Below are 26,395 nucleotides of genomic sequence, written 5' to 3'. Positions count from 1 at the left end.
GAGAAGGCAAGTGAAGAAATCTGTACATATCACTTTCGTGATACATTATATAATCTGGCTGCTAGAAGCTTCAGAGATCTAAACGTAGGCAGGATGCCCAGTATTTGAAGCCCAATCTTTATCTTGTCCACAGAATTATAAATCCTTGCAGGATAAAGATGGCATCACAACCCTCATACGTATTTGTACAGATACTGTTTATACAGAACTTGTATACATCTTAACTAATTAAGATGTAAACACATCTTAACTAATTTAACATGTAACCACATAGCTGCCACTTCCAGCCATCACAGGGTAACTGGTAATGGATGTGCTGTCATGCCAAAACAACTATAAAACAAAATATATGGGGCAACTGTTTCCACATATGGAGTGGCACAAGACTCTGCTCTTTGGGAGAAAAGAAACAAGTCCCATGATCATCCCCCTTTTCTGTCCTCGGAACACATGACAGGGAGATGGAACCCAGGCAGGGCGGCACCCGCACTGATCTGAAAAAGCAGCTGGACGCTGGGGGGCAGGGTAGCTGACAAGAGAGAGGTCTGCATGAGCGCTCACTGCAGGTCTCTGGCCAAGGACGGGGCTGCACCTGCGGCAGGGCCAAATTCAGCAAGACCCTACAAAGACCACCTGCCACAGAACTGGGAGATAAGCAGTGAATGATACCAAAGGCCATAAAATGCTGAGAAGTATCAGAAATCCAGCTAGGCCAGGGCACAGGGGCTCACTGAGCACATCACCATTTAACTGAGATGTAGAAAGGCCATATCTTAGAAGGAGTGAGCCCCAGAGAAAAGGACGCACCCTAAAACTAAATTTAAAATGGAATGAAATAGGCCTGCTGTAACAGAGATTACACCATGCCTGACAAGGCCACAATGGTCTGCTGCTAATTTAAGTGTCTTCCTGTACAAATGAGATGCCATTTAAAGGAAGATGACATAAACCAGACTCCATGCATGGTCTCATCCACACTCTATGAGAAATAAGGGAAAATGGCCCACAGTCAAGAGAAAATGCAATCACTAGAAAGCACCCCAGATCTTGGAATTAGCAGGCAAGAGCTTTAAATAGCTATTATAAATATGTTTAAGGGTTTTCAAGGAAAGTATATCAAGGAATACACAGATCAGGAATCTCAGGAAATTTTTTAAAAATCTAGAATTGAGGGTGTCTGCGTGGCTCAGTCACTCAAGGCATCCGACTCTTGATTTGGGCTCAGGTCATGATCTCATGGTTCATGAGTTTAAGCCCTGCATTGGGCTCGGTGCTGACAGCATAAAGTCTGCTTAGAATTCTTTCTCTCTCTCAAAATAAATAAACATTAAAAAGATTTTAATATCTAGAATTGAAAAATAATAACAGAAGAGAAAAATGTATTAAATGGGCTTAATAGATTGGAGATCTAACAATAAATATCCATTTAATATAAACAATTAATATAAATTATCTAATCTGAACAAGAGAAAAAAAAGTTTTAACAAATGTCCAGAGTCTCAGCAATCTGTGGGATAGTATCAAACTGTCCAAAACATGTGTAAGTGGAGTCCCAGAAGGACAGTAGCAGAAAAAGTTTAAGAAATATTTGAAGATATAATAGCCGAAATTTCCCCAAACCGGTGAAAAATGAACGTACTAATACAAGCTCAGAAAACCTCAAGCAAAATAAACACAAAACCACACTTCTGTATATCAGTCAGACTGCTGAAAGACAAAGATAAAATCTTGAAAGCTGTTACAGATTTTACATATAGGTAAACAGCTAGAAGTATGTATATGTACATGTATATATGGTATACTTCTTTCCCTTGGTTTCTTTACCACTTAAAGCAAAAATTACAATGTGGTGCTATGGGGTTTATGATATAGGAAGGTGGGTACATATGGCAAAATTATCACAAAATGGGAAGGGTAAACAAAATGGTTGCAGGATGATAGCACTCTATGTGAAATCATCACACAGTATGACCTGTATGGGGTAAGTTATGAATATTGCATACTGTAATTCCTAAAGTAACCACAATAATAAGGCAAACAAGTATTGGCAAAAAGCCAACGGATATACTAAAAGCGATTACTAAAAAAATATTCAATAATTTCAAAAGGCAGAAAAGGTAAGTAGGACAAAAATCATATGGAACCAAAAGAAAAATGACAGTATAAATAAATCCACTCATATCAATAATTACAGCATATAAATAAATAAAAATACCCAACTATGTGTGGTCTATAAAGATGGATGGAAAGGTACTGTATTAGTTTGCTAGGGCCAACATAACAAAATACCACAGACTGGGTGGCTTTAAACAACAGAAATTTATGTTCTCAGAGTTCTGGAGGCCAGAAGTCTGAAATCAAGTCTGGCAGGGCCTCTCACTTTGGCTTAGAAATGGCGGTCTTCTTGCTTGTTGTCCTCACACGGTCCTCTCTCCGTGCACAGCCAACGCTTAGTGTCTCTCATTGTCCTCTTCATTCAAGGACACAAGTCAGACTGGCTTAGGGCCCACTCTAAGCCAGTGGCCTCATTTTAACTTAATCACCTCTTTTACAGGCCCTATGTCTAAATACAGTCACATTCTGAACTATGTGGGACTAGGACTTCAACTTATGAACTTGGGGAGGAGGGAAAGGGGCACAATTCTCTCAGTGAGTAAGCAAGGAGGCAAAGAAATCAGTAAGGATAGAAATATCTGAGCAACACTATTGATGAATCTCATATAATTTACATTCAAAGGCACTAAACCCAACAACTACAGAATACATACCCTTTCCAAGTACATATGAAACGTCCATCAAGATATACGCATGAAATGTCCATCAAGATATATATGCTGAGTCAATAAACAAGTCTCAACTCAAAAATTCAAAATCTTACAGAAAAAGTAAAATGATTGAATAAATAAAAAAATGAGGAAAAGTCCAGTCTCTCAGGCAAAATTCCAAAAAATTTATGTAAATACTCTGTCCTCAAGGAGGGGGGCATAAACCCCCACTGTGCACACTGACTTTCTCCCAAAGGGTACAGTATGGAAAAGGGGAAAAAAAGCACAACTTCACCATGGAGAAACCTCACAAGCACTATCTCAGCCAGGTGATAAAGGTCAACATCAAAATCAACATCAATAATCAAATGAAGTAAGTAATGTTCATAGTATGTATTCTTGATATGTGATAAAAATACCTTGCCTCTTGTGTTCTTCTCTCAAAAAACTATAACCCAACTCTAATCATGAGAAAAAAATCAAATTCCTATAGAGTTCTGACAAAACATCCAACTAGTGCTCCTCAAAACTTCCAAGGTGATCAAAAAACAAAGAAAGTCTGGGCACCTGAGTGGCTCAGTGGGTAAAGCATCTGACTCTTGGTTTTGGCTCAGGTCACAATCTCGTGGCTTCATAGGTTCAAGTTCCACATTTGGCTTTGCGCTGGCAGCTTGGGATTCTCTCTCCCTCTCTCTCTGCCCTTCCCCCGCTCATGCTGTCTCTCTCTCAAAATGAATAAACTTAAAAAAAAAAGTCACTATTTAAAACAAACAAAAAAAGTTTAATAAACTGTCACAGCTAAGAGGGGCCCCTAAGGAGACATGACAACTAAATGTAACATGGTATGAAATGGGATTGGGAATTCTGGAACAGAAAAAGATACCAGGTAAAAACTAAGGAAATCGATAATTCATCAATAGTGATTCATTAATCGCAACAAGTGTACTATATTAATGTATGATATCAATAATAGAGGAAACTGGGGCGCCTGGGTGGCTTGGTCAGTTAAGCGTCCGACTTCGGCTCAGGTCCTGATCTCACGGTCCGTGAGTTCGAGCCCCGCATTGGGCTCTGTGCTGACAGCTCAGAGCCTGGAGCCTGTTTCAGATTCTGTCACCCCCTCTCTCTCTGCCCCTCCCCTGTTCATGCTCTGTCTCTGTCTCAAAAATAAATAAACGTTAAAAAAAAATTTTTAAAAAAATAGAGGAAACTGATCATAACATACATGGAAACTCTTGATATTACCTTTAAATTCTTCTGTAAATCTAGGTGGCTCAGTCGTTTAAGCATCTGACTGGCTCAGGTCATGATCCCACAGTTCATGTGTTCGAGCCTGTGTCGGGCTTTATGTTGACAGCTCAGAGCCTGGAGCCTACTTCGGATTCTGTGTGTCTCTCTCTCTCTGTCCCTCCCCTGCTTGTGCTCTGTCTCTCTCTCCCAAAAATAAACATTAAAAAAATAAAAATAAAAAATAAACTTTTCTGTAAATCTAAAAGTTATTTTAAAAACAAAGTCTATTCACAGGCACCTGGGTGGCTCAGTAGTGAGCGTCTGACTTCAGCTCAGGTCATGATCTTGCAGTCAGTGAGTTCCAGCCCTGCATCGGGCTCTGTGCTGACAGCTCGGAGCCTGGAGCCTGCTTCAGATTCTGTGTCACCCATTCTATTCTCTCTGCCCCTCCCCTGCTCCCCTTCTGTCAAAAACGAATAAACACTAAAAAAAATTTTTTTTAAAGTCTATTCAAAACATAAGAGACCCTTAAATATGCAGAACAAACAGAGGGTTAGTGGAGGGGTTGTGGGAGGGGGGATGGTCTAAATGGGTAAGGGGCATTAAGAAATCTACTCCTGAAATCACTGTTACACTAAATGCTAACTTGGATGTAAATTAAAAAAAAATAATAAATTAAATGCATACTTCAAAAAAACAAAAAAAAACCCAAAGTCTGTTTAAAAATGTGTATGGGAATACGAAGGACATGAAACAGCAAAAGAAAAGGAAAATAAAGAATCCAAAAATAGACCCACATTTACACGGTCAATTGATTTTTTGACAAATGAGAGGCAAAGCGATTCAGGGAGAAAGGAAAGTCTTCTCCAATGCTGATGGAATAACTGAATATTTGTGTCAAAAACCATCAACCTTAACCCCTTATACAAGAACTAATTCCAGATAGATCAAAGACCTAAACATAAAAGAATCTCCACAAGCCAGGGTTAGGCAGAGATTTCTTAGAAAATAGGAAGCCATAACCATAAAACAAACACAATGGTAAATCAGTCTTATGAAAATTAATAACTTCTCATTAAAAATACTACTTAGAAAAAAAATTATGTGACAAATATAAAAAAGAGTATTATGGATACACAAAAGTATATGCTCACACATGCACGCATATAGCTGACAAAGAACTTGTATCTCTACAATATATAAAGAGCTCAGTATCAAAAACACAATTAAAAAAAAAACATTTTGCAAAGGAAGCTAGCTATACAGATAGGTAATGAGTATGTGACAAAATGCTCCGTATCATTAGTGAACAAGAAAATGAAAAATTACCACCTCTGCAAGGTATTACTACATATTCACCATCATGGCTAAAATTGAAGACTGAGGATATCAATGTTGGTGATAATGTAAAGCACGCAGAACTCTCATACTTCACTGGTGAGCATTAAATGATACAACCACCCTGGAGAAAGGTCAAATTTTTTGTATATTAAGCATACACCCACAACTACCCTCCTAAATGGTTACCCAAAAGGAATGAAGTCATATGTTCACAAAAGACATGGTAAAAAAAAAAAAAAAAAAAAAAAAAAAAAGTATTCTTAGCAGTTTTCTCATAATGGCCCACAAAGTAGAAGTAATCCAAGTGCTCAACAACAGAATAGACTGTGTATATACGCTGGGATTTAATGTAACAATAACAAGGAAGACAAGATTAGCAATGAGCACACCTGGCATCCAGATTTTGGTTTCTAAATGCCATTTCCACTAAAAGGAACGAGGCTCTTTGGAGAAGTGGATTCCCAGGACTGGGGCTGGGAAAGAATAGTCTGAGCAGAGAGCACCTTGTTATGCCGGAAAGTAAAGACGTGCTTAAAGAATGATGGGAACAGATTAACAGAACACAAGAAGCATCCTGAAAGGATTCCCACAGGACACCTCTGGGACAATCTTGAGCACAAAGTAACAACAGGGCTGGATTCTGAGTCACTGAATATCCCTGAGTTTATAGTGATATAAATAAATAGGTAGGGAAGACGGGAAAGTTCTTTCTTTACTTAAAATACCAACTAATAAATACAGAATCAAAAATAGAGTTAGAAAATAATCAGGTGGAGGGGTGCCTGGGTGACTCAGTCAGTTAAGCATCCAACTCTTGATTTCAGCTCAGATCATGATCTCACAGTTTGTAAACTGAGCCCCATATCCGGCTCTGTGCTGACAGCACAGAGCCTCCTTGGGATTCTCTCTCCCTCTCCCTCTCTCTGCCCCTCCCCTGCTGGTATATGTGTGTACACATTTTCTCTCTCTCTGTCTCTCAAAATAAATAAATAAAGATTTAAAAAAATAATCAGTGAAGACTAACAGGGTAGAAACTCACGAGGAATCACATAAATAGCAACTTTATGGTGGACAGACTTGGTGATACATCACATATGTCCTGAGGAGACTCATCAAGGACACAACCTCTCTAGGGTAATTCCAACAAAAAGCACAACCTGAATCTAATAATGAGAAGTATCAGGAAAAAACATTTTTTTTGTGTACACACACACACACACACACACACATTTTTTTTTTTTTTTTTTTAATAACAAAGTCAAGAAAGACAAAGAAAGACAAAGAAATGGCTCCAGACCAGAGAGGAATGAAGAGACCTGACAGCTAAATGCAGTACATGGTCCTGGACTGGATGCTGAACTGGGGAAAAATTAGCCATAAGGAACATCAATGGAATAATTAGAAAACTTTAGATATGGTCTGTGGACTAGATAAGACTGTATCCACATCAAATCTCTGTGGCTTTATATGAGAACATCCTTGATCCAGGGAAACACAAGAGCCTAAGGTCTCCACCTTACTCTCAGGTGTCAGGGGGGAAACACACACACACACACACACACACACACACACACACACACAGTGAATGACAAAGCAAATGTGGCAAAATGTAAGCAAGTGGGGAATCTTGGTAAAGGGTATACAGGAATTCCTTGTATTATTCTTGTTACTTTTCTGTAGGTTTGACATATCAAAACCAAAAGGCTACCAAAGCAGATACACATGTACATACATTACTACAATTATTCTCCATTTAGTATAAGGAAACAGCAGCTCAGGCTATTAAGAGACTTGTTCATCCACAAAACTACTATGAGCCAGGACTAGAACTTGCACACAGGTCTTCCGACCACATACCTTTCCTGTGTCACTGACTGCTCCCATCAAATATTAATCAATCAACAAATGCTCTCCATAATCCTGAGCATAGGCCACAGGGTCACACCACCTCCCCATCCCCTTAGTCCTCCTCTGCCACCACTCTCCCAACTCCCTCTGCAGGTCAAACACGCAAAGCAAGATCCCTCCGCAGGGTCTCTGCATTCTCAACTCCCTACCTAGGGTGCTCTTCTCCTGGAGACCAGCAGAGCTCACTCATGCCCTTCACAACTCTTGAAAACACCTTAGAAAGCCCCCTCGTACTTACCCTTAATAAAGCAGCATCCTCCCTCCCATCTTGATCCCCTTACCTTGCTCCATTTCTCTCTCCCATTGACCACACTCTGACATGTTACATATTTATCTGTCTTCCCTGAAAGACTATACACTCCTCAAGGATGGAGTCTACTTTTTGTCCATTTCTAGATATTTGCAGCTCTTGTAACAGTTCTAATAGTTCTTATAACACCTGGCACGTGTGTGCCATGCTTGAAAAATATGTATTGAGGGACCAGATAAATGAACAAATGCATGGGATTCCAAATAAATGTGCAACTGAATTTTTCTGGAAATTGATTCTTAAATGTATATGGAAGAATATAGGTGCACAAATAGCTAGGACAACTATAAAAATGAAACAAGAAAAATGGCACAAAAATAGCCACATATAGCAACACAACAGGAAAGAGTCCAGAAATCAACCCATACATATATGGTCAATTAACCTATGACAAAGGAGTCAAGAACACGAATGGGGAAAAGATGGTCTCTTCGGCAAACAGTGACGGGAAAACTGCACAGCTATGTGCAAAAGAATGAAACTGGACCAGTTTCTTACACCATACACAAAAATAAACCCCAAATGGATTGAAGAACTCAAAGTGAGACCTGAAGCCATAGAATTCCTACAAGAAAATACAGGCAGTAGTTTCTTTGACATAAGCCATAGAAACATTTTTCTATGTGTTTCCTCAAGCGAGAGAAACAAAAGCAAAATATAGTATCTTGCTGGACTACAGCAAAACAAAAGGTTTTTGCACAGCAAAGAAACCACCAACAAAATGACAAGGCATCCTCTCCCGAGTGGGAGAGGATATCTGCAAAAGATAATCTGATCGGAGGTTAATATCCAAAATATATAAAGAATATATACGACCCAACACTAAAATAATAAATAATCCAATTAAAAATTGGGCAGAAAACCTGAAGAGACATTTTTCCAAGAAGACATACAAATGGCCAACGGATACATGAAAAGATGTCCAACATCACTCATCATCAGGTAAATACAAATCAAAACTACAATGATGGGAAATGCAAGCTGGTGCAGCCACTCTGGAAAAAAGTATGGAGGTTCCTCAAAAAACTAAAAATAGAACTACCCTACGATCCAGCAATTGCACTACTAGGCATTTATCCAAGGGATACAGGTGTGCTGTTTCGAAGGGACACCCCCATGTTTATAGCAGCACTATCAACAATAGCCAAAGTATGGAAAGAGCCCAAATGTCCATTGATGGATGAATGGATAAAGAAGATGTGATATGTATACACACACACACACACACACACACACACACACACACACACACACACTGGAGTATTACTCGGCAATCAAAAAGAATGAAATCTTGCCATTTGCAACTACACAGATGGAACCGGAGGGTATTACGCTAAGTGAAATTACTCAGTCACTGCAAGACAAATATCATATGATTTCACTCATATGAGGACTTTAAGAGACAAAATGTGACAATAAGGGAAGGGAAACAAAAATAATATAAAAACAGGGAGGGGGACAAAACAGAAGAGACCCATAAATATGGAGAACAAACTGAGGGTTACGGGAGGGGTTGTGGGAGGGGGGATGGGCTAAATGGGTAAGGGGCACTAAGGAATCTACTCCTGAAATCATTGTTGCACTATATGCTAATTTGGATGTAAATTTTAAAAAATTAAAATTAAAATTAAAAAAAAAACACATGGCTGGGATAAAAAAACAAAAAAACAACAACAAAAAAAAACAGCAGGTCCTTCTAAATACTTAAGAAATGCTGAATACATGAATTATATAGTAAGCTCTTTTATAAAGAGAACTGCTTTTTTTTGTTCATATTAAATTCTCAAGATGTAAAAAAAAAAAAAAAATTACAATGAGATACCACCTCACACCCATCAGAATGGCTAAAATAAAAAGCACAAGAAACAACAAGTGTTGGCAAGGATGTGGAGGAAAAGGAATGCACTGCTGATGGGACTGCAAACTGGCACAGCCAATGTGGAAGACATTATGGAGGTTCCTCAAAAAATTAAAAATGTAATTACCATGTGATCCAGTAATTCCACTACTGGGTATTTACTCAAAGACTATGAAAACACTAATTCAAAAAGATATCTGCACCCCCATGTTCACTGCAGCATTATTTACAATAGCCAAGACATGGAAGCAACCCAAGTGTCCATCAACAGATGACTGGATGAAGATGTGGTGTACATATGCAATGGAATATTACTCAGCCATAAAAAAAGAGATCTGGTCATTTGCAACAACATGGACGGAACTAGAGTGTATTATGCTAAGTGAAATAAGTCAGAGAAAGACAAATACCATATGATTTCACTCATGTAAAAATTAAGAAACAAATGAACGAAGGGAAAAAGAGACAAAAAAGCCAATACTTAAATACAGAGAACTGGTAGTTACCAGAGTGGGGGGAAGGGATAGGTGAAACAGGTGAAGGGGATTAAGGTACACTTATCATGATGAGCACTGAGTAATGTTAATAGCATTGTTGAGTCACTATATGGTACATCTGAAACTAATAAAACACTGTATTACACTTTAATTAAAAAAAAAAAAAAAAAAAGGGAAAAAGAAACCAGAGGAGTTATTCACCCTACAAGAGATCCAGTTGCAAAGGTACAGTAACTATGATACTGTTATGGGAATACCTAGCTCACTAAGAACCAAGTCCACAGACTCCAGCAAATATGGGCCCATGGGGGTATGAACAGAGTAGAATCACAAATCATTTGGAAAGTAGAGACACCTAATAATGATGATGGGGTAACTTTTTCACCACCCGGAAAAATAATACAAAACTGAATTCTTACCTTATGCCATACAAAAATAACCTCCAGATAATCTAAAGATTTAGCATTCAAATAATCATCTAAAGCTGTAAGAAAGCAGGAGGCCTACCTTTAAGAAGTAGGAAAGGCTTCTTAAAGACGAACCATAACAAAACAGGATACAGGGATCTGACTTAATAACGAAAAAACACTGACATGAAAAAAAGCTTGATAAACATATGTAAAAGGCAAGTAAATTGTAAGATGTTACAATGTTACCTCTGCAGCTCACTAAGAAAAAGCCAAATTGTCCAACAAAGAAACCAAGCAAAGAACATATATATACACCAGTGATTCATTAGTGTGGGGATCCTGTCAATACACACAAGAAAAAACACCCAGAGTCATCAGCAATCACACAAAAGCTCATTAAAACAGTGACATTATACTCTTCACTCATCAGAGTCACAGGATTTCACTAGACAGTATCAAGTGCTAACAGAAATGAGGAAAATAGGAACTTTCGAGTATTGCCAGTAAGACTGAAAATCAGGACAGCCATTGTGAAAACCCATTTGACTCTTGTCAAATTGGAGACGCACCGTTTTTTATGACACAGTGCAAAGAGAGATGCAGAAGGCTGTTTCTAGAAGGACATAGTGAACACACCCAAATGTCCACTCGTAGGAGGCAAAATGAGCATGTGCCACATTTATTTAATAGAATACAGTGATAATAAGTGGATCCATACATACCAACATAGATAGAACCCCATGATATAGTAAGTGAAAATACAGAATACAGACTGGTGACATTTATGTACATTTTAAAAAACTCTGAGGCAACACCATTTCCTTACGATCGTGGGTAAAAATGTAAAGAATGGATGCACATACACAGTCGCGTTGCGGTGGTGGCCTCTGCAAGGTACAAGGGGGCACTGAGGGAACTGGTTGAAGTATTTCACTTACATCTCAGTGCGTTACTTCTTTAAAAAAAACGGAAGAAGAGGGTAGTTACTACTTCTGGATGGTGAGAATGTGGACATTTACTATTGCTCGTCCTTTTTAATTCCCTTCCCAAGTTTTCCCTTGTGGAGTACTCCCTCTAGTGCTCAACCACATGCTCTCTGCAGGCAAGGGGCAGGGGTGGGCATGCTGAGAACACTGTAACACTGGATCTTGACGAGAGACTTAAGTGCTGTCCAAGGTGAATTTTGACTATATGTGATTTTAGCCTTAACTGACAAACTTGACTATTAATACTCTTGTAAGTTTAGACTCACAGCATTCATGAGCATGATAACTTAAAAAAAAAAAGTGTAAAACACTTCAATTTAGGTAAGGACTTTTGAGGGGCCAATCTTATGTACAAAATTCAGTTAAATAAACTCCCGCTTCTCCAGTGCCATCTGGTGGAAAAAAGAGGCAACTGTGCCTTCCACAAAAACCCACAATTGTGGTTATCAGAGCAAGAGCAACATTCTTTCCAAGGAAGAGTCTTTTCCTTCTGAGGTTACTGTGTACTACACTAGTAACCATGTACGTTCTTCAGAGCCTTCCTCAAACTAAATTCTTCAGCCTGTAAGTTAGATAAGAAAAGGCTGTTCTTCTATCTTCTTTTGCTCAGATTCCTTCTTTAATGTGTCTTAGTCAAATGATGTTTTAAATTCTTCCTCACCAGACCAATCTGCAATCATAATCTTTATTCATCTGCGTTTCATACCCTCCAGGGTAAAAAATTCCAACAGCTGATTTCTAGATTAAAAATTTTAGTGTCATTCTGCTTTATATAAACTGAGGGTGGTTAAGAATTTTTAATTTAAAGACTTAAAATACAGTGTGTTCTCACTATAAATATGCAGTGGGAATTATAAATAGTTCCTTCTTTCAAGCACTGAACGAGATAGTAAAAAACATACAGTATCTTACCAAGAGCCAACAAAACAGGCTAGATTTTTTCAGATATCAAAAAAATCAACATAAAACAAAAACAAAAAACCATAGTAACAAGGTCATTAATACCTCAATTTGCAATACCGAATTGGTTGATCCATAAACAATCCAGAGACGTAACTGAACAGGGTGGTAAAATTACTTTGGAAAATGACGACTGTACTCAAGACAAAATAAGCCAGTCCTAAATGGTTTCTTCCCTTAGTGTTCTCTGTGGCCACGATTCCAGTCAAACTTCATAACCTGCTGTCATAGCTTTTTAACGGTTTCCAAATCAGCACTAGCAGAGGATGGAAATAAAGCCAAAGGCACTCCCTCAGAGGTTCAAAACTGCTAGATTTTGATGTAGACTTAAATTTAGCAAGTTTCAGTCATTCCACTGAGATGATCCTGTAGGTACATGCAAACACACTGAACTGTTGGCTTCCCTTCTTGTCCCTTCTCAAAGTTTATGATAAAGAGACTAATCCCTGTATTGGGACTGACTGACATAAATTCGGATTTGTTCAGACTTGTGGGTAAGGAACACTTAAGGTCAGTCAGAAAATAATTAAACAGGCTTTTCATGTAAGCGCCATGACTCACAACTAAGACACTGGCGACTAATCCTGGAGCACTGCTGTCTGAATTAGATTCAGAGGGACAGTTTTTTCCTAAGGGAAATATCTCTGCCAGAGAAGTTTCCAGACAGTTGCTTGGAGCTCCTCGGGAAAACTGTTCATTTTCACCTGCCTCCTGCAGAATCAGCTGACAAAGAATATCAAAAAAGTCTTTTCCACGCATTTTTACCTACAAGAAAAGAAAATACAAATTAAAATAAAGTGCCACTAATGATAGTCTAAAACATACACATAAAACATAACTGACTGGATTTTCTAATATGTCAATGTAAGTACTACATAAGCAGATGAAATTGTTTCTATGCATTCAATCAGCAGTAAATGCCCAGGTATTTCTCGAACTATGGAAGCACATCTAGGGGCAAAGATGAGTAAAATACCATTTCTAATTCTTTCCTTCAGAGAGAGCACTTACAATCTAATTAGGGAAATTTACAAGTAAAAAGAAGCCCATAAAAGAGTGTGCCTAGGAAAGGGCACCTAGAGCAACCACGACAAGGACAAAAGCTCTTCTTGCCTTTACGAAACAGAAAGTCTTTAGGAGAAAATTATGAAAATAAAAAATGGTGGTGGGGGGGTGGGGATCACCAATATTGCAGTTTAAAAGCAGGACACTTCAAAGAAATTCAAGCACAGTGATGATGTCACTTAGGGAGCACTGAAGATTTTGAGACCCCAATTACTTTGCCTGCCGCTCTCACTGAACGGCACTGCACTCACCTCCTTCCTGCTAGTACCACTGCGGGAGTTACTGCTTCATATTCAAAGAGTTTTCTTCAAGTATCACCTTAACACACATCCTTTAAATCCATTATTGGCAATGACTGCCAACTTAATAAATAAGAAAGACAGCTTAAAAAGGAAAAATAAACACACCATATAGAATTGGTTTATGAACCAAACAACTTTCAAACCACTCAGCTGAGATTTAGAAACATCTCATTTATAAAACAAACTCAGTATTAGGTACTCTGACCTTGGGAGGTTCATGCACGTGACAACCTGCCCCAGGGCTACGTACCTGGTCTAATGTCTCTCCTCCAGGTGGTGTGAACACAGGGCATTCTTCCCCAGCTGCTTTGGCCATCGCCCTTAGCTCACTTAGTGCCCTGCCTTCTGCAACCCCGTATTTCTGCAATGGTCCAACAGACAAAAGTGCCTCAAATCAATTTGCAATACAACAAGTAAATACATGCTTATGACAAACTTGGAATAATCATTCTGGCAAGAAGCCTGGCTTCCTTTCACTGACTTCATTCTATCTTTTAAACCAATAATGAGAATATACTCAGTAGAGGGCCGTGAACCCTAGAAAATACAGTTGACACCTTGAACTAGACACTGTGTCTAGATGCGTTATAGGGAACAACACACTCAACTAGACAGTGTGGCTTTATTGGACAAATAGATCTGCACAGATTCCAGGACCGGAGACTAATGTATGCAGCAACCAAGTCAGCCACCTCGCATGCCATCTCATCTGGTCCTAATAATAGCACTCTGAGATGGGCATTTTCATCACCATATTTATGAATGGAAGAGCAGAATTTCAGAGAGCTTAAGCAACTAGCCTATATTCCTATATCTAATAATCAGCAAATTTGAAATTCAAACCCCGATCTGTGTGATTTCAAAGGTCATTAACTTTTTAGATTCATAAAGAATGAGCCATAGCAAAGGACACAGAAGTCACAAACGAAATACAAACGGCCAAGAAACTCCTCAGGAATCCATAATGTGAAGATTAAAATGGTACCTTTCAGAAGCTATTAAATTGGAAGACCAAACAGACTACCAATAGCTACTGTTTATGTGAGGGAAAACTCTCCCTCATCATTCGTGGAAGTACAAACTGGCACAGCTTTTCTGGAAGGAAATTCAGCAGTGTGTGTAATAGGCTTTTCAAAAAGTACACCCTCAACAATTTCATCTGTAGGAAATCTATTAGGCATGTGTATAAAGAATCAACTACAAAAAGATGTTTATTTTAACATTATTTACACCAGTGGAAAATCGAGTCACAACCTAGGTGTGCACCAGTAGTGGCAGCCAAGCAATATCCATTTACGGGAATAATACAGTCACTAATCAGGCGGTCGTATCCATATGCGTGTTTGGGCACTGATTAACACAGGGAGAAAATCCGGTTAAAAACCAACATATAGAAGTGGTACACTTAGGAAAATACATACACAACCAGACAGATAGACAGACAGACTGACAAACATGAAAAAAGCCAAGAGCACACATACCAAAATGTTCACCATATTTGGCATGGTAGAAATTTTAGCTGTATTTTTTCCCAAACTATTCTCACCTTTAGTTCCCCACAATGATAACAGATTGCTTACAGAATAAAATATTTAAAGATAAATCATTATTTATGGTTTATACTGATGATGCCTCAAAATTCTACCACCACCAGACAGAAGTCCAACAATTAATTAAATGTTATTTATAGGAGCGTATGCAACATTTGTCAGGTGCTCTTCCAATTCTTAAGCTCAAATTCTTTTTCTTTAAGTGTATTTATTTATTTTGAGAGAGAGAGAGAGTACAAGCAGGGGAGGGGCAGAGAGAGAGAGGGAGAGAGAATCCCAAGCAGGCTCTGCACTGCCAGTACAGAGCCCAATGCGGGGCTCGAACTCATGAACCATGAGATCATGACCCGAGCCAAAATCAACAGTCAGACGCTTAACTGACTAAGCCACCCAGGTGCCACTCAAGTTCAATTCTTACATCTTTAATTATAACTGGAACAACCTCTTTTATAAAGGAGAACATTAAAAATCATTAGCTCTATGACCATGGACTTGACCTCTGTGTGCCTTGGTTTCTGCAACTGTAAAAATGAGGTTTTAAATCTTAGGGGTATTGTGAAGATTAACAAACCTGCAGTTCTGAGACCCTTGCCAGAGTGTGGTGGGCACTGTGCAAATGCTCACTAATACTACTAAGGCTGGGCAGTAAGCACAAGGAAGGAGAAGGCAGATGGAGAAAACAGATCATATCCTACACTATGCTGACAGCCAGGCTGGAGCTTGGATGGGCTCCGAAGGTAAAAGAGAAACAGTGAATTGTTCTATACAGGAATGCAGCAACCAAGTTTTCCAAAGATTACTCTGGCTGCAGTGTGGAGATTAGATCAGAAAGCGAGAGCAAGGCAGAAGACAGGAGAACCACTGTTCCAGGTGATCCAGGTGACAGGGGACACTGAATACAGTAGGATGGCAGCAGTGGGTTTGCAGAGGGATGAACAATTCAAGAACTACTACACAGTGGCCAAATTGACAAGATGATGGTAGGACGTGCAAGTGGGAAGCAAGGAAGTCAAGAATGCGTAGTTTGAGTGACTGGGTAAAGCAGGAGCTACGTGGAGAAAAGACGGTGTGCTCCACTGAGCTAGAAGTAGATGTGGGGCACACACAGAGACATCAAAAGGAGGCAGTTTGATATGTGAGCTCAGGCAAGAGATCTAAGCTAAAAATATATATTTGGAAATCAACTGAAATCACAGGAAAGGATGCAGTGATTCTGGGAGAGGGCACACAGAAGAATGGCCCGGACAAGGAGACCGTCTCTCTACTGTGCGATCGCAGGCCTCGTCCAGTGTTCCACTGAACTTGTAATGCTTGTATTAACACTGGAGCACTAGTTCTCAGGCACAGAGTGAGCCTTTCCAAGCATCACCTCTGCGGGAACTCTGGTATGTATTTTGGACAAAAACAGAGAACACAGGCAAATTATGAAAAGCAATTCTCAAAGATGCCCTAGCCATCGACACATCTAACCAGGTACAAAAGAAATCACAGGGCTGACGGGGACATTAGCCAGCTCATGGGCCCATAGTGAAGAGCAAAATTACTGCTCTGGGAGGACAAGCTCAGATCTGAAATTGAGATGTGGCTTTAGCTAAGTCACTATCTCAGCAAGTTTCATTTCTGGTATATAAAATGGACATAAGACAGTCTATTCAAGCTTAAAATTGGGAAGTAGGATGGGGAGGCCAAAAAGGGAACTTTGCACTTTACCTCACACTCTTCTGTATTAGTTCTTATGAGGAGACCTTGCTTTTATAATTTGGGAATTTAATAATTAAATATGATACTATCAGTGAGAATCCGTAACAGCCACTGACACATAGCAGGTTCTTAACATGTTAGCTGATTCCACATCCCTATCAGGAATGCATCTGATAAAACTGAGCTGGTTTACTGATGACTTATTGTGAAGAACAATATGTAAGTACGTTACTTACTCTTTCTCGAAGCCTTGAATCATACTTTACTGTCATATCTTTGCAAACTTTGCTCTTCTCCAATATCCCATGCACAGTCTGAAAATGGAAAGACAATGGTTTCTTTTCTCACAAAAAGAGTCATTCTAGCCAAAATGTCAAAATACATCATAGTATATAAAAAAAGAACTAGAAATAATTTTCCTTTGTGAAAGTTGCCTCTCTTCACACAGATCTGGGTATTTCCTTGTGACCGATCTTCTAGTTTGCAGGTCAGCAAATTAGAGCCCAAATCTAGACCACGGCTTGTTGTCATAAATGAAGATTTATTAGAACACAGCTATTTATGTATTGTTTGTGGCTGCTTTCACAGTACAACAGCAGAGTTGAACAGTTGTGACAGAGACCATACGGCCCATAAAACTTAAAAAAACTTACTATTTGGCCCTTTACAGAAAAGGTTCCAGTTCATTAATTCTCCATTCAGGTGTTGCTACATTGCTGTGAAACCCATCTATTGAGTCTTAATTTCAGTTATATTTTCAGTTCTAGAATTCACACTTAGCTCTTGTGCATAATTTCCAGTTCTCTGTTGTAATTCCATATGTCATTTTTTAATCTGTGCATTCAATAGTTATTTTAAAGTCCGTGTCTGGTAACCAGCTATCAAATAAATCCTGAGGCTTGTTTCTGTCATCTTTTGTTTGGGCTCATTTCTGTTCATGTTTCCTTCTCTCCTGGTGTGCCTGGTTATTTTTGATTAACAAGAAACACTGTATTTGCAAAACTAGAAATAATTTAAGTCCACAATCTGACTTGTTTTTTAACCCTCTCCCCACAAATTAAACATTATCATCATTATGGTTCTATATTGTCACTATTTGTTTACATTTACCCTTACTTTTACCAATATCTTTGCTCACCCATCTTTTCTGAAACTCAGACTTCCCTTCTGGAATTATCGTCCTTCTTCAATTATCCTTTGAAAGTTCCTTTACAGCCTGTTTGTCTGAAATGTGTTCATTTCACCTACACCCTAGAAAATGTTTTCCTGGGTATAAAACTCTAGGTTAGTCTTTATTATCTCTTCAGTGCATTAAAAAAAATTATTACTGATACTGACAAATTTGTTGATAGTCTAATACTGGACATTAGTGGATGACGTTTGTCCTTAATTTTTGGACTTTGCAATTTTGTTATTGTAAGTGTAGATATGGGTTTCTTTTTATTTATCTCCACTGGGATTTGTCACACTTTTTAGATCTGATAATGTGTTATCTTTCAAAAGTTCTGTAAAATTATCAACTGTGACTTCTTTGACCCCTTTTTCATTCTAACATCTTCTGAAAGACACCAGACTTCATATCATGTTCTTCATTTTTTTTAAACTCTCAAATGTTTAATCTATTTATCACATTGTGCTACATTTCAGTTATTATTTTACATTTACCTATGAGCTAATGATCATTTCAACTATGTTTAATCTGTAATTTAGTAAATCCACTGAGGTTTTCATTTTTGGTTTATCAACTTGTTCTGTGTTTTTAAATCAATTTCATTGAGGTATAATTTACAACAAAAAAACATACCTATTGCTAAGTGTACAGTTCATTGAGTTTCGAAAAATGTATACGACTATCTACATACCACCAAAATCAAGACATGGAAGAATTCTATCACTCTAAAAGATTCCTTTGTGTCCTTTCTAGTCAATCCCTCTCACTCCTGGCCCCTGACAACCATGGACCTGCTCTACATAACTGAAGATTAAATTTATCCTTTCTGGAGTCTCATATAAACGGAACCATACAATATGTACTCTCTGTGCCTGGCTTCTTTTGTTCAGCATGTTTTTGAGACTCCTCCATGTTTTTGAGACTCCTCCACTCCTCCTCACGTTGTTGCTGAGTTGTATTCCACAGCATGAATGTATCACAGCTCATTTATCCATTCACCTACTGATGAACACAGGTGATTCTGCTCTTTGAACAGAAGCTGTTCAAATGAACAAAGCTATTATGAACAAAGCTGTTAATTATGTGTACAAGTCTTTGTGTAAACATATGTTATTTCTCTTGGATAAATTCTTAGGACCGAGATTGCTGGATCATATGATTAGTGTATACTAAAGTTTCACTGTTTTCCAAAGTAGTTGTTCCACTTTACATTCTCACGAGCAAAGTAGGAGTCCTAGTTGTTCCACATTCTTGTGCATTTTCAAATGTTCATGTAATAGAATCTCACTATGGTTTTAATTTGCATTTCTGTCAAGATCAATTATGCTACACATCTTTCAATCTGCTTATTGACCTTCCATATTCTCTTCTTTGTGAAGTGCCTGGTCAAATTCAAATCTTTTGCTCATTTTAAAGTGTTATTCTAATTACTAAGCTGAAAAAAATTTATAAATATGGCTATATACGTATTTATCTAGATAGATAGATTTGTCAGATACATATATATTACATATAAAGTAAGATCCTTGCACTAAGAACCTTTATAAAGATTTTTCTCTTGTGTTTTCTTATAGAAGATATATAGATTTAGCTTTTAGATTTGTGCTGAGATCAAGTGTAAGTTAACTTTTGTGTGTTATATGCAGTAAAGGTCAAAGGTCATGTTTTTCTATATGGACAGTCCGTTGTTTCAGCAGCTTTTATTGAAAAGAATCCCTGTCTAGTGCTATATTACCTTGGCACCTCTGTCAAAACCCAATTGACAAAAAAAAATTCTGACTTCCAGGGAAGATGATGGAGGAGGAGGACCCTAAATTCACTTCCTCCCAGGAGTACTACTAGATAACATTCACATCAGTATAAATAACCCAGAAAATGACCCAAAGACTGGCAGAACAAATGCCACAAGTAAAGGTAGATAAGAGGCCACAATGAAGAGGGTAGGAAGGGCAAAGACACAATGGGGAATTAAACAGACCCATGGGCCAGCCATGCGCAGGAGGGAGGGAGCGGAAGGACTGGAAAAGGAAGAGAAACACACAACAGTAAGCCCATGTGGGGAAGACAAATCCCCATTACATTTGGCTTTGAAAACTAGAGGGGTTGAATTTTCTGAGTTCTTAGAATCAGCCGGACTTAAAACTTGGAATTTTAAAAACCAGGGGGTGTGGCTCTGGGAGAGCCTGGAGGACAGAGGACGTAGAGCCCAAGCTCTTAAAGAGACAGCACAACCAACAGCCCAAGATACAGCATAGAAGCAGCAGTTTGAAAACTGCCTGGGGTATACAGGAGAGAAAGTTATTTACTAATCTCAGAACGTGTCCAGAGGCGCAGCAGTCACAGGGACACTCCCCCAGGAAGAAAGAAGCTGGCATGCGACATTTCCCTCCCCTGCCCCACAGAGTACACACATGGCCAGCTGTGAGAACCAGTGTGGCAGACATTCACTATCTAACTTGCTAACACTGCCACCCACCCCCCAGCACCTTGCAGATTCACCCCCTCCAATACACTCCTGGCCCGAGCCCATCCAGGGCACTGCCACAAGCCTGGCAGTGTGCAAGTAGCTCCTACAGTGGCCAGCACCACTCCAAAGTGACTCTGGCCCTAGGGAGAGAGAAAATACCACCAGCACCACCACCCCCACGCCCCCCCACCCCCCCCACCAGACTGGGCCCTAGCAGTGGGCTGGAGGCAGACAACTAGTCTGACCGCAGGTCCTGTCCACCAATAAAAGCTTCTCAGGGGACAACACAGGGAAAGTGCCCTGCAGTTTGGTGCTACCACACCTCTGGAAAATGCCTGGTCTGACTCAACTCAGGCCCAAGGCAGCCCCAAACTGGCCCACTAGCAATAAAGGGACCGACCAAACCCTGCCCACAACAGACAAAGAGAACCTCTGCAGATGACTGGACTGGCTCAGCCATAACAGCCAGGTGCACATAGCACACATAGTAGACATCCCTGCAGTGTCAGGTTCTAGTAAACAGGGGACGCTGCACTGCAGGGCACTACAATACCTCTTCTTCACAAGGCCACTACCTTCGAGAGCAGGAGACACAGCTGACTTTCCTAATACACAGAAACAGACACGAGTTACACACAAATGAAGAGTCAGAGAAATATGTCCCAAATGAAAGAACAGGACATAATCACAGCGAGAGATCAAAACAAAATGGAGATAAGTAATATGCCTGGTAGAGAATTTAAAATAATGCTCATAAAGATACTCACTGAACTTGAGAAAAGAGTGGAGGACATCAATGAGACCCTTAACACAGAGATAAAAAAGAACCAATCCAAGATGAAGAACACAAGAAATGAAATTTAAAATACACTAGATGGAATAAATAGGCTAGAGGAAGCAGAAGAACAAATCAGTGACCTGAAGACAGAGTAATGGAAAATAATCAACCTGAGTAGGTGAAAGATAAAAAAAATTATGCAAAATGAGAATAGATTTAGGGAACTCAGGGACACAATCAAGCATAATGGTCTCATTAATGGTCATCAAGCATAATGGAGGTCTGACTCCTTTCAGACCTAAAGACACATGCACACTGAAAGTGAGGCAATAGAGAAACATTTATCATGCAAATGAATGTAAAAAGAAAGCTGGGGTTTCAATACTTATATTGGACAAAACAGACTTTGAAACAAAAACTGTAACAAGAGACAAAGAAGGGCACTACATAATAAAGGGGATAATCCAACAAGAAGATACAACTATTATAAATATTTATGCACCCCACATGGAAGTAGCCAAATACATAAAGCAGTTTATAACAAACATGAAGTAATCGATAGTAATACAATAATAGTAGGGTACTTCAACACCCCACTTAGATCAATGGACAGATCATCTGAAAAAAAATTAACAAGGAAACAGTGGCTTTGAATGACACACTGGACCAGGTGGGTGTACCAATACAGAAACAACATTTCATCCTAAAAGAACAGAACACACATCCCTTTTCAAGTGCACATGGAACATTCTCCAGAACAGGTCACATATTACATCACTAAACAAGTCTCAAAAATTCAAAAAGATCAAAGTCCTACCAAGCATCTCTCTGACCACAACAGTATGAAACTAAAAATCAACCACGAGAAAAAATCTGAGAAGAACACAAATATATGGAAGTTGAATTACATGCTATTAAATAATGAATGGGTCAACAACAACAACAACAAAAAAAAAATCAAAGAGGAAACTAAAAAATACATGGAGACAAATTAAAATGAAAACACAATGGTCCAACATCTTTGGGATGCAGCAAAAGCTGTTCTAAGAGGGAAGTTTATAGCAATACAAACCTACCTCAAGCAAGAAAAATTTCAAATAAACCACTAAACTTACACCTAAAGGAGCTAGAAAAAGAACCACCAGGAGCTTAAAAACAGCAGAAGGAAGAAAGTTATAATAAAGAGGAGAAATAAATAAAATAGAAACTGAAAAAAAATGAGAGAATAAAACAGATCAATAAAACCAAGAGCTGATTCTTTAAAAAAATCAACAAAACTGATAAACCTTTAGCCAAACTCATTTTTAAAAAATAATAATAAAATAAAGAGAGGACTTAATAAGACCAACTGACAAAAAACAATTGAGAGGAAAAAAAAACAAAACCCACAACAACAAAAACAACCTGGCCATGTAGGTGTGGGTCAATTTTAGACCCCTCAATTGAGACTCCTTTTTTCCTTTTTTTAGTCTTCTTTCTTCCTTAATTTTGGAATGTTCTGTTTCTATAACTTCATGTTCACTGCTCTTCTACAGTGTCTAACCTGCTAATAATCCCCTACTATGTAATTTTCATTTCAGAATACTGTTATTTTTGATCTCTAGAAGATGAATTTGATTCTTTTTATTTCTTCTATTTCTTTCCTCATTATGTTCCTCGAGCACAGATGAGCTTCACTGTTTTATTTTTAATGTTTATTAATTTATTTTGAGAGAGACACAGAGAGCGTGAACCAGAGAGGGCCAGAGAGAGAATTCTAAGCAGGCCCCACACTCAGCGCGGAACCCAATCAGGGTTCAATCCCATGACTATGAGATCATGATCTGAGCCAAAGTCAAGAGTCAGATGTTTAACTGACTGAGCCTCCCAGGCACCCCATTAATTAATTAATTCATTGTTTAAGAAAGCTCAATGCCCAACATGGGGCTTGAACTCACAACCTGGAAATCAAGAGTTGCATACTCTACTGACTGAGCCAGCCAGGCATCCCAGCTTCACTATTAAGGTGTGATCTTTCTGAAGTGTCTACTGTATGCTTGATGTACTTAACAAAGTCTCTCCACTTTGGGTGGAAGTAACACAAATGATTCCCAACCTGTGTGAACACTTGAAATTGTCTGGCTTCTGGTTCCCCAGGGATTGTTCTCTCCTGGCCTCATGAGGTTTCACCTACGCATGTGCAGACTGTAATCTACCAAGAATTTAAGGGGCTTCCTATACATACTTCTAGAGTTCTTTCTCTGTGTTGCTCCCTCTTCCAGCACTCTGCCCCACGATCTTTAGTTAACCTCCCCAAATTCCAAGCTTTGTCTCCTCAACTCCCTGAGACCACTAGCTCTATCTGGCCTTTCCTGCCAGCATTGGGAAATTACTTCAGGTGGAACACCAGGACAATCCAAGGGTTGATGTTACTTGTCTCACTTCATTTGGGGACCACAGGCCCACACTATCTGAAGTCCAATGTCTATAAACAGTTGTTTCACAAATTTTGCCCTGTTTCTCTAGTTGCTTTTGCAGGAAGACTATATCCTAACCCTGTTATTCCCTCATGGTTGACACAAAGTCCCCTTCCATTGAGTTTTTAGATATTTATTTGGTTCCTTTTTAATTCCCCGGGGTCATTTTTATAGTACTCTGATCCCTAAAGATATTTCAAACGTGTCATTTATTTCTCTACAGTAACATAGTTCTTTTTTAACCATGTCTGGATTCTACTATTTGATGTCTTTGTGAGTTAAATTCTCCTACCTGGTGTTCCTGCTGGCTCTCTCATAAACCTTCTTTGTCTTTTTAAAGATATTTCGTTAGGTATTTTTCCCACACTACTCTAATTCAAAAATTACCAAGGGGCACCTGAGTGCTCAGTCGGTTAAGCGTCCAACTTCAGCTGAGGTCATGATCCAACAGTTCATGAGCTCAAGCCCTGACAGCTGACAGCTCAGGGCCTGGAGCCTGCCTTAGATTCTGTGTCTCCCCCTCTCTCTTCCCCTCCCCCACTCAGGCTCTGTCTCTCTCTCTCTCTCTCTCTCTCAAAAATAAATAGAAACATTTAAAAAAATAAAAATAAAATTACTAAATCAAAATAAAGTACAAAAGTAAAATGAAAAGAAAGAAGTTCTGTTGGTGGGGGAAGGAGAGGATTGGGGGTGTTATCTGCATGTGATTTAATTTCCTACGATTCTGGTAGCAGTTTTCAAGGTTATGACTGTTGATACTCTTGACTCATCAGTCTAAACCTTGACTGTAGAACCTACCTGCCTTGTCCTTGTGAGGTCACTGGAGAAAACATGAGTAAATTTCACATTATTAAGAAACATGCCAGCAGCAGCTGCTTGTTTAAATCCAGTTTCCGAAAGAGGCTCGTCTACTCCTTGTCCTGTAATAGTAAGAGAAGGAACAATAACATTCAAATATATATACATAAGGGATGCAAATAAAATCACATGTAAGAGAATATAATTTATCTACACTTTGTTTAAAATACTTCTTTGGAGGGGCAAGTGCATGGCTCAGTCAGTTAGGCCTCAGACACTTGATTTCGGTTCCGGTCATGATCTCATGGTTCATGACACTGAGCCCTGCCCTGAGATTCTCTCTCTCCCTTTCTCTCTGCCCCTCCCCTGCTTGCACTTGCTCTCTCCCTCTCAAAATAAATAAATAAACATTAAAAAAATATATTTCCTTGGTTATTTTTCTACATAACTTTTCAGAGAACTGGAAACAAGTAAATTTAAGCTATAATCCTATAAAGACTCAGGTATTCAAATGTGTCCCAAAAGAATGTCTGCCTAATGGGAATAAGATGATGAGAATTCACAGTTGTCTCCAGCTCTCCCCTCTCTTGTGTGTGTCTGCCCACCCCTTCGTTACCTGTATCTTGTTAATGCTGGCTCTAATCTTATGTTCTCCATGCAGGTGCTTCATTTGAATGGTAGGATCATAACCTAAAAAGTTTCCTTTCTTAATCTCCATTGCCCAAATGTCCAATATTGTATTATTCCCTCTCTTCCTTCTTCCCTTTAAAAAAAAGGTTGGAACCTCCATTTCCAGGAGAAAGGCTGATTAAACACTCTGAAGGGTCCTCCCATAACAAAAGAACCAAATAGGTGCGGTGTGTGTGTGTGTGTTTGTGTGTGTGCACGCGCGCGTCTCAGGGTATAAGGAAACTCTCCAAGAGGAGATGCAAAGCAACCAAAATACTCTGAGTTGAAAGTTAAATATAAACATTAGAAAACAGAGATGACTTGGTAATCAGCACAAGCAAGGGAGTGTTTGGAGGAGGGAGACTGCTACATGGAACAGCGAGGTAGGAGAACTGAAACTCCACATTCCTGGATGCCAGAGATCCTATAAGGAAGCTAGTATAGTTTCAGGTCCGTAGTAAAATCAAATGCAAATTCTCTTCAGAGCAAATCTGACTTAACAAAGGCTAAGAAGTTTTCTACTAATTTATACTTAATAATAATTCAGCCAATGGAGGTGCCTGGGTTAAGCATCTGACTTTGGCTCAAGTCATGATCTCCAGGTCCATGAGTTCAAGTCTCTCATTGGGCTCTGTGCTGACAGTTCTGAGCCTGAATCCTGCTTCGGATTCTGTGTCCCCCCTCTCTCTCTGCCCCTCCCCCACTCATGATCTGTCTCTCTCAAAAATAAATAAATAAATGTTAAAAAAATTTTTAATAATTCAGCCAATGACTTAACATACAAGAAAACAATCCTCCATGAACAAAAGTCACCAGAAACAACAAATAACAGATTCAGAATAATTAATACTTTAGACATTGAAATCAGCATATAAAGACTATAAACTGTGACTAAAACATAAAGACAGAGTAACAAAAATAAGCAAGTAACAAGAAGCCATCCAAAACAACCAGACCGCTTTCTCAAAGAATCAGACAGATCTTCCAATAACGAAAATTAGAATTGCTGAGGAGGGAAACAATCCTTCAGTGGATGAAAGGAGATTCAGTAACAGAAAGGCTTAATGAACTCAAAGACAGGGCTCAGGTTTTTACCCCAGATGCAGCACAGATAAAGGAGATGAAACACATCTCAGATATATTAGAGACACGAAGGAGAGAATGGTATTCCTT

General features: G+C 39.0%; 1 protein-coding gene across 1 annotated transcript in view; it reads right to left on the bottom strand.

Annotated features, from left to right (window-relative positions):
* Positions 1–10,970: 10,970 nt before the first annotated feature.
* TIGAR (TP53 induced glycolysis regulatory phosphatase) overlaps positions 10,971–26,395 on the bottom strand; it is a 25,471-nt gene continuing 10,046 nt past the window's right edge. The window contains exons 3-6 of the mRNA XM_003988284.6: positions 24,554–24,675; positions 17,120–17,197; positions 13,883–13,993; positions 10,971–13,030 (exon numbers count right to left, since the gene is read on the bottom strand). Of these exons, the coding sequence (XP_003988333.3) occupies positions 12,599–13,030; positions 13,883–13,993; positions 17,120–17,197; positions 24,554–24,675 (743 nt within the window). The 3' untranslated portion in view covers positions 10,971–12,598. The remainder of the gene's footprint in view (positions 13,031–13,882; positions 13,994–17,119; positions 17,198–24,553; positions 24,676–26,395) is intronic.

The sequence above is a fragment of the Felis catus genome, chromosome B4 (assembly GCF_018350175.1).
Source record: "Felis catus isolate Fca126 chromosome B4, F.catus_Fca126_mat1.0, whole genome shotgun sequence".
In the NCBI taxonomy this organism is placed as follows: Eukaryota; Metazoa; Chordata; class Mammalia; order Carnivora; family Felidae; genus Felis; species Felis catus.
Note: the sequence above shows the minus strand (reverse complement) of the source record. Positions and strands in the feature narration are given on the sequence as shown.